This window comes from Ictalurus punctatus, chromosome 8, assembly GCF_001660625.3.
Source record: "Ictalurus punctatus breed USDA103 chromosome 8, Coco_2.0, whole genome shotgun sequence".
Taxonomy (NCBI): Eukaryota; Metazoa; Chordata; class Actinopteri; order Siluriformes; family Ictaluridae; genus Ictalurus; species Ictalurus punctatus.
This window is the reverse complement of record NC_030423.2, coordinates 9,396,870-9,408,876: the sequence shown is the minus strand read 5'-3', so window position 1 is coordinate 9,408,876 and position 12,007 is coordinate 9,396,870. Positions and strand designations below refer to the sequence as shown.

At 38.5% G+C, this 12,007-nt stretch overlaps 1 protein-coding gene across 1 annotated transcript in view; it reads right to left on the bottom strand.

Annotated features, from left to right (window-relative positions):
- Nucleotides 1-12,007, bottom strand: part of snx25 (sorting nexin 25) — a 50,381-nt gene that overhangs the window by 792 nt on the left and 37,582 nt on the right. Inside the window, exons 11-18 of the mRNA XM_017473670.3 lie at nt 11,758-11,889; nt 8,429-8,569; nt 8,064-8,177; nt 6,730-6,891; nt 5,740-5,857; nt 4,922-4,988; nt 2,833-3,014; nt 1,351-1,451 (exon numbers count right to left, since the gene is read on the bottom strand). Coding sequence (XP_017329159.1) covers nt 1,351-1,451; nt 2,833-3,014; nt 4,922-4,988; nt 5,740-5,857; nt 6,730-6,891; nt 8,064-8,177; nt 8,429-8,569; nt 11,758-11,889 — 1,017 coding nt within the window. The remainder of the gene's footprint in view (nt 1-1,350; nt 1,452-2,832; nt 3,015-4,921; nt 4,989-5,739; nt 5,858-6,729; nt 6,892-8,063; nt 8,178-8,428; nt 8,570-11,757; nt 11,890-12,007) is intronic.

Here is a 12,007-nt window from a genome sequence, read left to right as displayed (position 1 = left end):
ACAGCTGGCTTGCTCTGATTGGCTGCTGGAGGGAGGGCGTGACAATAAATCTGGAGAGGAAACTCGGTTTGTTTATCTGCTGAAGCTGGCTTCTCCTGTGTGTTCCAGACCCTTGCAAATGTGCTGGTGTGGTTTTTCCTCCTTGTTAGTGTACAACTTATTGATGGCTAAAGTAGATTTGTTCATGTTTAAGTTGTTGGTTAAGTTCACTGACACTTTAATAAGATGTTGATAATTAAAGTGTTAATTTGGAAGCGGATGACATTTTTGTTCCTGCTCCTGTTTTCTCTTGTGTTTGGTTAGAGAGGGAGGAAGGGAAGAATTTTGTTGTTAAATTTATTTTATTAAAAGTTTAGAAAGTAGTCCCCCTCAAAGTCAGAACTGTTTTGTTTGTTATTTTGGCCTGGACCCCTCCTGAAGTCTTTGAAGCTTCCCTTTTTTTTTTTTTTGTATCTGAACTTACCAAATAAATGTTATTCTTAATTGTTACAACAATCTGTGATTTTTGTGGAGTGCTGGGACAGGAGAGGAGAGCTCTTGGATACCTTTTACATGTTTTCATTAAAATTGCTTTTGCTAATAGGTACACTCGTTATTGCCTCCCTGATCCTAGACAGCGGAGGTATGTAACAATATAGTCCCTACAATGCCACTAGATGGCACCCCTGCATCACCATATTACAAAACCAAGGGGGGGGATTAATGTCTAGAACTAAAAATAGAGAACCAAGCATTGTTCTCATTTCTTAATTTTGTGCCTCCTTGTTCCTTTCTTTGATTCCCTGCTTAGCTTTTCCCTCTGACGAAGTGTATTTTATATGAACCCATTGTTTGTTATACCTAGTACTCTTGTATTTGTGTTCTTATTATTGTATATTTTTTTGTTTTGAGAAGTCGAGCAAAAAAAAAACAACAAAAAAAAAAACCCTCAAACACTTGTGTATCCTTGCTCTAGAAGCTTCTCTCCTTGATTATGCCCATTGCATTTTAAGAATTGGTACATCTGGTATAAGATGGCAGATTTTGATCAATGGGTCATGGGCTATATGAGGTAGGATCGAGGAATCAGTTGTCTCTGAGTTTTGGGAAGTATCTTAACAACAGATGTCCTCTTGTGAGATGAGGAAAACATGCTTACAGCTGATTTCTTAAACCTACAGAGGAATGGAAAATACCAGACTGCAGTTTCTAAAGTGCACTAAAATTAAGAAATTTCCATAATAGCCCTATCTTCAGTGAAGTGGATACACTCTAAACAAAAGGGGAATTGATAGTGGCAGGTGCAGAGGAGATGAAACAGTGCGGTATAGGTTAGGCAGGAGTGACTGCATACAAACGATGTAGACTTACGTAAAGAAGATGCTTGTTGGCACTGGATTCCTGAAGTGCATTGAAAATCTTAATGATCCCGTAGCGAGCGTTCTGCTGCCCCACTAGATTCTGTAGTGCATCTAATGGACACACATAAAAGGTTCTTGTATTACACACACAAAAAAAAAAAAAAAAAAAAGTCACTTTCACTCCTGCTTTGCTCAGTGAAGATAATAATCATACCAAAGTGTGAATGTGGGATTCACATTTCCAAATCAAGAGGTACAGTGGTACTATTTAAAACATTTACATTTAAATGGAATAATCTGTACAGAATGGAATTTTGTCTGAAGTGCAAAGTGCTTTCTATTTCTATTTATAATCGCTATAAAGATTACAATTTACAACAAATACTACCATATCAGCTTTAATAAAGTATTTGCTGCTTATTTTACTACTATTGCAATCACCATCAGTATTATGACTCCTTTCCAATTCCAGTTCCTTTTCCGTTCAGCACATTAAATTTAAAGTGCACCTATTATGGTTTTTCAAATATTACCTTTCATGTAGTGTGTTTTAGAGCTGTTTGTTAATGTAAAAAGTCTGCAAGGTTTAAGAAATTAAAGTGCTTGATAAACGGAGTTATTGACTCCCAAAAGAAGGAACCAAACAGCTGAAACGAGTCCTTGGTAAATCAAGACTTACTTCCTGTACTAACCTATGAAGGTTTGTAACAAAAAGCCCCGTCTCGCGTCTTCATCAGCTGACAATGGCTCGTGAATAGATAAGCTGAAACTTATGGTAGTGGGCGTTTCCTTTTTGAAACGCACTGACAGCGGTAGACAAATCACAACAGACTGGGACATCTGACCAATCAGAGCAGAGTATGCTCTCTGAAAGGAGGAGCTTAGAACCGATCATTGCACGAGTCGTTTCTGCAATTTAAATTATTAGCACATTAAAGTGTTTTTTGACCTTGGATGCATGTAAATTTATTGTGCGAGACCTTTAAAGCAAAAATAGTCACGTTTCAAAACCTTAATAGGTGCGCTTTAAATACTCTGATCCCATCTTATGAACTGAAGTGAATCAAAACCTTAAGGTTGGTAAATAATGAATGAATCAAATGGTAAATAATGACATCGCAACCATTCTAAATTCGCTCAGGCATTACATAACATTAAGCTGTAAGGGCCAATTAAGTAGACTATTTTGTATATTTTTATCATCTGGTTGCTGCTCTGTTAGGTATCCAGCAGAAAAGTGCTAAAATGTGTGTCTGGTTCAGTGTAATGGACTTCTGTGGGTACAGCACTCCTTTGCTCGGTGGAGAGCCTCCAAGTGGAACTGTGTTTATACTGGACCCCAGTATACTGCATATCGTTAAAACTGCTGCCTCGCCAAACAGGTCATAAAAACCCTTACAATTCACTTAAAACACAATGGTGGTTATTTCATTTCAGCACTGGAAAGCAGTAAGAGTTTGAGGGCCTGCAGGTCTCAAAAAGGTCCTCTTACCTGGAATGTTGTCCAGCAGTTTCTGCTGTGCTCTCTCCTTGGTCTTGCGGCGCGCTGCATCTGAGCGAGTTTTCTCCTGTGGTGCCAGTTTCCCGTTGGGCCAGAACGTGTCTCGGAATATATTAATGTAGTAAACCATCATCTGCTCGCTGAAGATCCAGTTAACTGTGTCTCTGATCTGCCTGTGGAAGAGTACAGGGAAACAAGGCAGGGAGTCAGATAATGGGAATCTTTCAAAACTTGATTTGAAGTAAAACATAACATAAAACAAAACAAAACAAAAAAAAAAAAAAAAAAAACAGTCCACGAATTTATTTAGTCATTTTTTATTTAATTTCTACCACCACAACCTAGTGTAATTAGGTTATTATAAAAGAAATTTAAAGTGTGACACATTCGAATTGACATAAATCAGCAAGCCAATCTTATCCAGAAGTGCTTTGTAGTCTTGTCACTGGCTCCTTTGTAATCAAAAACTTATCCTCATGCTAGTACAATCAGGCTGGAGTCTGAGAATGCCATTAAGCGAAAACCTCATTAGAAAGGAGTTATTAAAGCAAACAAACCCACAAGTCAAAGAATTCTATTATTTCATTAAATTAGTGCAGAATAAACTGGAATATTTCTGGGCAAATGACAACAGCTAAAAACAAATAGTATCTTACTATACACTGTGCTACTACTAGTTAACAAGCCATCTTGTGTTATGTCTGCTGTCACTGGGATGTCTGCTCATTCATGCAATTATCCTAATCAGCCAATCATGCAGCAGCAGCAGCAGCGCAATGCATAAAATCATGCAGCTACAGGTTAAGGAGCTTTGTTGATGAGAGAGCTCAGAGGAGAATGCCCAGACTGGTTCGAGCTAACAGGAAGGCAATGGTAGCTCACATAACCATCCTTTACAACTTTAGTGAGCAGAAAAGCATCTGAGAATGCACAACATGTGGAACATTAAGGCGGGTGAGCTACAATAGCAGAAGACCACATTGGGTTCCACTCCTGTAAGCCAAGATTTGGAATCTGAGGCTACAGTAGGGGCACAGACTCACTTAAACTGGAAGTTTGGAAAAACGTCGCCAGATCTTCTTTCTTCCCGTCGGCTCAAACTGGTCTGGCCATTCTCCTCTCTGACCTATCTCATCAACAAGACATTCCCATCTGTAGAGCGAGTTTTCACTGGATGCATCATTCCAAAGTAAACTCTAAAGACCGTTAAGTGTGAAAATGCCAGGAGATCAACAATTTCTGAAATACCAATTCAAACCAGCCTGTCTGGCAACCACACCACAGTCAAAGTCACTCAGATCCCCCCCCCCCCCCCCCAATTCTGAAGTTTGAAATGAATATAAACTCGAGGTCTATAACTGCAGTTATTTTACGCATTATTTTATGCACTGCAATGCTACCACATGACTGGCTGATTGGATAACTGCATGAAGGAGCAAGTGAACAGGTGTTCTTATTAAATTGACCGGTGAGTACATTGTCAGGAGTTGCTGCTGCTTAATAAATTGCCAAGATTGACACTGCGAAATGAGATTGCAATACTGTGCCTCATGTCTACTTGTGATAAATACAAGCCGGTTTTCTAGTTGTTAACTAGCCAGCTAGCATTTGGCATTGTTCAGATTATTCATCGACTTTTTCATATAAGGTCCTGGCAGAGTAAAGTTATGTGCAGTGTAGTTATGTTTTCATGCTGTTTTAGTAGTTAAAACAGTTACTATATTAAAATATTTTATATTAAAGAAGCCAAGCAGTGTGGTGTGCTGTAGTGTACATGGAAGCTCGACATGCAGAGATAATGGCTCTCTTTCAGAAGACTGAAAACACTGGACTGAGAGTGTGAGGCAGAAATTGTCCAACATGTCACAACCCTCCACCGCCCAGAGTTTCAGTACAGCCTCACGAGTGTGCGTTTGTCTTATTAAGCATGACCACACCATGCGTGATGTCAGTACTAGGAACCTTTCGTTCATGGTTCTCTTTGGCAATGTCGGAGTGACACAAAGCAGGCTTCAGTCTCTTTCCTGGAGATTTGATTAGCTGTCAAATACCAGACAAACAATGAGCAAGCCTTGCTTACTTGTTTATCGTCCTTCCGAAAGTGACTTGAACTAGTGCAATTAGTGTCTTCCGTACCCACTTGAACACTGCAGAGAAAATGGCACAGTTATTTTTTTTTTCTCAATTAAACTGCACTTCAGGAGACCATCATTCCAATAAAACTACATTTCACACCAAAAAGCACACAAGAAGCACAGACGTACAGCTTAAGACACGCACGCGCACACACACGCGCGCACACGCGCACACCCTAGGCATATTCAATGAAGCATATTACATTACAGTGTATTACACAGGTACACTACCGGTCAAAAGTTTATACACACTCATTATTTATCCCCCCCCCAAACACACACATTTTACAATAATAATAATAATAATAATAATAATGTCATCAAAACTCATGAGTAACACAAAGGAAACTATGGGAATTATGTTGTGATAAAGAAAAAACAAAAAGAATTCAAAATAATTTAGTATTTTAGCATCTTCAAAGAAGACACCCTTTTTTGCCTAGAATTTTCAGAAATGTATTCCTGGCATTTTCTCAACCGATTTCTTGAGGAATCCCGAGATGCTTTTTAAACAGTATTAAAGGAGTTCCCACCTACTGCATGCTTATTGGCTGCATTTCAGAATATTGTATCAGTTTAAATAAAAAAAATTTGCAGTTAGTTTTCTAAAAAAAGAAACTAATATGTTGGCACAATTATATAACATCGATTTCAAGCATTTAATCATACACCTTCAGATCAAAAGGTTTTTCAGATCATGAGAAACATTTCAGTCAAGCGTCTCCAAACTTTTGACCGGTAGTGTACATGAGGCTTCACTTACTGCCCCTGAGTTCAAACACCTCTCCAACGAGCATAAAGAAGGGCTCAGCAAGAACATCTTTCTTCCCGTCCACCTCATCGCCGTAGTCGGAGAGATCGCTGTCATCCTCAACCTCATCCTGAGAGAGGTAGAGAAATAGACAGATAGATATAGAGAGATAAATGTGTACTTTCTCTTTCAACAGGGGGGAAAAAAAGAAAAAAAAAAAGTAACTGAATGAAGAAACTGGAAAGGTTCTTCAGACAGTGAATTTTATTTTTGATCATTTGAATTTTATGGTGAATTAGAATGGGACAGATGGAATTACACAATTATATTCCTTAATGTTTCTACTGTATTTTCCTGTGAAGGATGGGGTGGATGCATAGAAAATCATGTTTTGGAGTGCCTTCCTGTGTGTCTCCAACTCACAGTTTGTACTAAGACTGCTCATGAATATTCATAATCAAGAAAAAGAACAGGAAGAGGAGTGAAATATTTAATGTGGCATTGAGGCTCTCCTATGGTTGGAGAGTTAGCAAGGTGGCCCAAGCTTTCTGTGGTACATTAGCTAATTAGATGAATCAGAGAACTGATTGCGTCAATACAAACAGCTGTTTAAAAATAATAAATCAGTGTTTTATTATTATATAATGTAATAAAAAAATCAATTGCTTCCAATCATACTGGCTTTGGTTCTCAATGGTGTGATGAGAGACACTATAGTGCTGTAACTTTAGCCGAGTTCCCTTACAGTCCAGAAAACACCAAAATACAGGGACACACACACACAAAAGCTCCTTTAAGAGTGCTATTGCATGTGCCAAATCATCTCTGGTCTAAGGCTCTCTACACTGTCTCTGGAGTTTTACTTTGTATGAAATGTGGGTATGGAGCCATTTCTATTGAACTTTTTCTACTACTCCTGTCACTTCACATGCTCGTCAGAAATTGGTGTGTGTGTGTGTGTGTGTGTGTGTGTGTGTGTGTGTGTGTGTGTGTGTGTGTCACCTCTTGATGGGAGAAAAGGTCTCCTGGCAGTCTCTCCAGAAATGAGGCGAGGGAGAAAGTGGATTTTTTTTGGACGTCGATGACCTTAAGGTACTCTGGTGATGGGCTGAGGAATGCGTACAGAGCTTCACTCTGGCACATACGCTCATCTGTCAGCATTTTCTACACATGACACACAATTGATCGATTAATTGTTCAATCAATCTATCCATCTCTTGTTTTCTTAGTGGAACAAGTGCTCTGCATCACCTTTAGTGGTGGATTTTGCTGCTCTTTAGGATGCTTTGGTCTGTTTGTCCAATCCAAATTAGAGTGATACTTTTGGTTCACTTGCTATTTGGTTTGGTTTCACATGCAAACAACTAAACAAACCAAAAAAAGCAAGCAAACAAGTCGACTAAGAGCCATGCAGGGCTGAAAACGTACTCGTAAAACTCTTCAATTCAGTGGACAGAAATATGGCAATGGGAAAAGGTAAACAAAAGGTTTGTCACGTGTGCGTAGAAATTTTCTTTTTAACCACCTGAGCACAGAAAGCATATAGTCTGTGCTAAATAAAATATTATAAATCACTAGTTTACATTTTGTGTTGTATCTAGTATCCACCATATATTTTATTTTCCCTTGCCACATTTCTTCAGCACTACAGCTCTGTCCTTTGTCTCAGTTTGCACCTTTAGTAGATAACTTCTAAAACAATTTGGCCAATAATACACGACATGCTTGGTTCACTTCCAGCAGTTGATTTCGATTTAGGGTTAAATCACTTCGACTGCAATCAAACCCCGCCAGATCCGACTTAGAACCGGACAGAGACTAGCTCACTCAGACGGTCTTGTACCAGTTGGTTTGGTTTGTACTCGAGTGTGATTGCTGCGTTCTCAACTGCCTAAACAAAACACTCTGAAAGAAAAAAAGGTTTGCTAGATGCTGCATATGTTAAAGCGACCTCCCAAGAGGTTTTTGACTGCTCATCCAACTGGCAGGCTAATTAATCACAGAGCTCAGAACATCTGGCTAAAGCTGTGACTCATCCTTATTTTGTCATTGAAAACATTTAATTGACTTCCATCCAAATAGAAGACAGTTATGGGAAAGTTTTGATTCCTGCACTGCTCTTTCTGTAGCTATGTGCTACTGCTCATGAGAACACATCCAATCAGACTACACTCAGTCTCAGCACCCCTTCTTGCTAACAGGCACAAACAAGCTACCTAGGGAGCTGAAATTGCTTTGGCTCTGCTTCTAAAATAAAAAAACAGTCAGATGTGTGCTTGTAGGATGAATAATTGTTGCAAATGCAGTCTGCAGTACATGGCAATATTATAGCTCACCTGCAAAAATGTGTTCAGTTGGTTTTTGGACTTCTCAAGAAATTTTTGGTCAATGGACTTGAACGGCAGTTTACTGAGTGACGGCAGCTGGACCTTCTTCAAAGAGGGAAAACACTGGCGAGAGAGAGAGACAGAAAGAGAGGCGGGTGGCCTGTGGCGTTAGAGTTTTGTCATGCGTAATTTGTATCACATCGCAAAACATGCAACAGCCCAATGACTCATCTCGTTGCCATAGCAACTCAGTCAGGGACATGGCAGAGAGTCACTGTGGACTCAGATGCAGACACTGAAGTGAGGATTAAATGCTCTCTGAAAGAAACGAGCATGTGTCAAGTAATCAGATGTCCCCAGGTGAGGACGGGTACCTCGGTCAGCTTCCTGTACAGGGCCTGAAACTCGCTCAGCTTCCTTGTGACGCACCAGTTGCTGTTCTCCGAGTCCTCTCCTTCCAACAGACTCACTGCTACTGAATAACACGCCATTTGCTCGCCATTCTCCTCACAAGCCTGGTAGTGTGCACAAACACATTATACACTGTTTAACTGGTCATGAAAGAAATTATTTAACCAACTGCAAACATGTCTGCTTCTCGAACATCGCAGGCATGTGTTTAAATGAATAGTAAATGACAGAGGTAGTTTAATTCTGAAAGGCCATGCGTTAAGGTAAGAGTGAACCAGGTTGCATTGGGTACAATCAGACACACAACTGGGATCTATTGTTAAAATGTTTTACAATAGACAAATGATCACTGAATGTCTGACAGCAAATTAAGCTGGAGAAAACTGGTAATAGACAAAGGCTGTTAATAAGATCTGTATACAAATAGAGCAACAAGCCAAAAGTATGATGTGCTACATTAAAGTGCCTATGTAATGGGTTAAGGATGCTGATTTGATTCCCTATGCTGACACATTTCTTCCTGAAATATAAATTTCTTCCTGAAATGCTTCATATATAAATGAAACATTTCCATCCTGATGCGAGTGGTCTCTTTCAGGATGTCAATGCCTCCCATCTACAGGCCAGAAAGTAAGTTATTTGTTTCTGTGAAGTACTGTGGATGTGGTCTATAGGTGTTTTAATGGCAAGAGACATACATAGAAAACCCATATGTAAAAAAAATATGTTCATGGACATATGGAAAGGTAGTACAATTGCAAACATCATTTCAAATAGACATACATGTTGACATGAAATTAATAATTTTCCAACTGCAATTCAAAGTTTAATGTTAAAAAATATTGAATATTAAAAACTATGATGCCTAAATGAACAGGTAAGAGAACTCTGCTTGTTTATAACATGGGTACGTATGAAACTCCTCTGCACATCAAAAAGAAGCACATCAAGTCAGGGTTTGTTTCTCAGCCACCTGGCAGGCGTTCTTCTAACTACAATTCCTTCTCTCTATATTTAATTTCTGCTGCAGCGAAATCAGAGCTAGAAAAGACAATCTATAAACAAGGGCACAGTGTCATAGATATGAAGCTCAGCTGTTCTGCAGTTCTGATGTTATGTTCATCTCCAATTAAGTTAAATTTTTATTTTATTTTTTTCTTCTTTTTTTTTTTTTTGTATAGCACATTTCAGAATAGAAAAACAGCTTCACAGAAATCTGGGTCTAGATATAGATAGCTAATTAGAAAGCCAGAGGTGAGAGTGGCTAGGAGAACTCCCTGACATGATGCGAGGCTACACAGCACTGTTAAAATTGCAGGTTTTTGTCAAGTAAAAAATGAAACCACGATAAAGCCTGTCAGATCTTTTCCTCTTTTAAAGTGTTATAGCAACCTACAAAAATTAAAAAATCTGCAAAAAAACAATTTACTGGAAAAAAACAAAATGAAAAAAAAAACCACCCCACTAATAACCTGGTTGCATAAGCATGCACATCCCATAACTAATACTTTGTTAAAGCGCCTTTTGTTTGTAATACAGCAGTCAGTTTGTTTGGGTGAGAGCCAACATCTTGAATGGGCTATTTTATTCCACTTTTCTCTGGGAAAAATGCTACAAATCTATCAAATAGCAAGAGATCGTCCACTTCAAGTCATTCCACAGACTTCAATAGGATTTCTATCTGGGCTCTGACTGGGCCATTCAAAACTGTTGATCTTCTGAAACCATTCCTTTGTTGACTTGGATTTGTGCTTTAGGTTATTGTCATGCTGGAATTGATATTTTTCTTCATCATCAGCTGTCTAACAGATGCCCGCAGGTTTTTGTGCCAAAATAGATTGGTATTTGGCACTATCTATGATTCCCTCCATCTTGACTAGAGCCCCAGTCCCAGCTGACATGAAGCAGCCCCATAGCAGGATGCTGCCACCACCATGCTTCACCATGGGTATGGTGTTCTTTGTGTGATGAGCTCTCCTGTTTTTTTTTTTTAAACATATCTTTTAGAGTTGTGCCCATAAAGAACAAACAGCAAATCTTTATTTTGGGGTTAACCAGAATCACTTCATTGATGACAGGTGCATGATAACTACTTTTGAATATGAGTTTAAATGAGTGATTGGTTAATTCCTAGTACAGTCACGTGCCTCAAATTTTTTTATTTTATTTTGTTAGTTGCTATATCACTTCAGAGGTGAAAAAAGGTCTGACATTATTATATCTTGGTCTGTGTGTGTGTGTGTGTGTGTGTGTGTGTGTGTGTGTATATATATATATATATATATATATATATATATATATATATATATATATATATATATTCTCCACACACACACAAATATATATTCCCTTACTCAGTGTTTTATCTGAATAAAAAACTGTATGATAAATGGGAAGTGTACATTACATGTATTACATGACGTTTAATTGCTTTTTTTTTTTTAATTGAAATGGAGATGCAAAAGAAATGAAGATGAAGTTCAGAACAACTTGGCCTGAATCAAAACTGAAAACCAATGGTTTATTATTATTATGCTTTTCTTGAATTTGCTAATAAATGCTTAAGTGAAGTACTAGAAGGTAATGAAATGTCAGCTATTTCAATATCTACTAAATAAAGCAGACCATAAAACATAACACAGATTATAACATTTTCTATATTACAGTTGGTTTTTTCATCTGTATACTAGTGTGACTTTAACTAGACTCAATTTCATACTATGCAACAAATCGTTGACTACATGTAAAAGTTTTACCTGGGAATGAATAGTAATAAGTGGTGATTGGCTAAATTCACCATTCATTCCTAGGAATCTGTTTATATCCCCCAACCCCGCAATATATACCTGCACCCCAACTCAATCAAAACATTTTTATTAAATCTAACTGAGCCTGGACCAGTCACATGCATGTCTTTTTGCCAATTCAAACTAATAATCTTTAAATCGTGGGTCAAGCACAGTTACGATGCAGCACAGGGGATCAGATTCCATCTCAAAGTGCGTGTTTACGGCCACCAAGAGGCTCCCTTTTGCCCCTTTCACGTCATGGTTGGCTTAAAACCTCTCAGTGCTTCTATAGCCATCATAGAAGATTCCAACAGTGATGTAAAGTTACTCTTTTAATAAATAGAAGGAGGGTAGATTTTTCTATAAATTTTGTGCACTTAATTTTTAGTGATTTTCTTTGATCATTATTTGTGTTCAAACTTTCCTCCCTAGGCAGCAGTCTACTTTTGGATAATCTGTTTTTCCTGTTCTGTTGTTCCTAAAGCAACACCTGGCAGACTGACCTCAGCTGTATTAATCACAGCTCTCCATGCACCGAGATTCTCACACCACCAATCTGTACGCGAGATATGCAGCTGCAGGTCGCTGTGCTCCTTCTCCATCACCCCAATCTCCTCTTTCAGGAGCGACACAATCTGCATACACAAACACACATACAAAACACAAATGATGCTGGCAACCTCATCACAGTGAACAGTCTCATATTTTGTTTTGAGCCTATAAATAAATGAATAAGGCACAATATTAAAACAG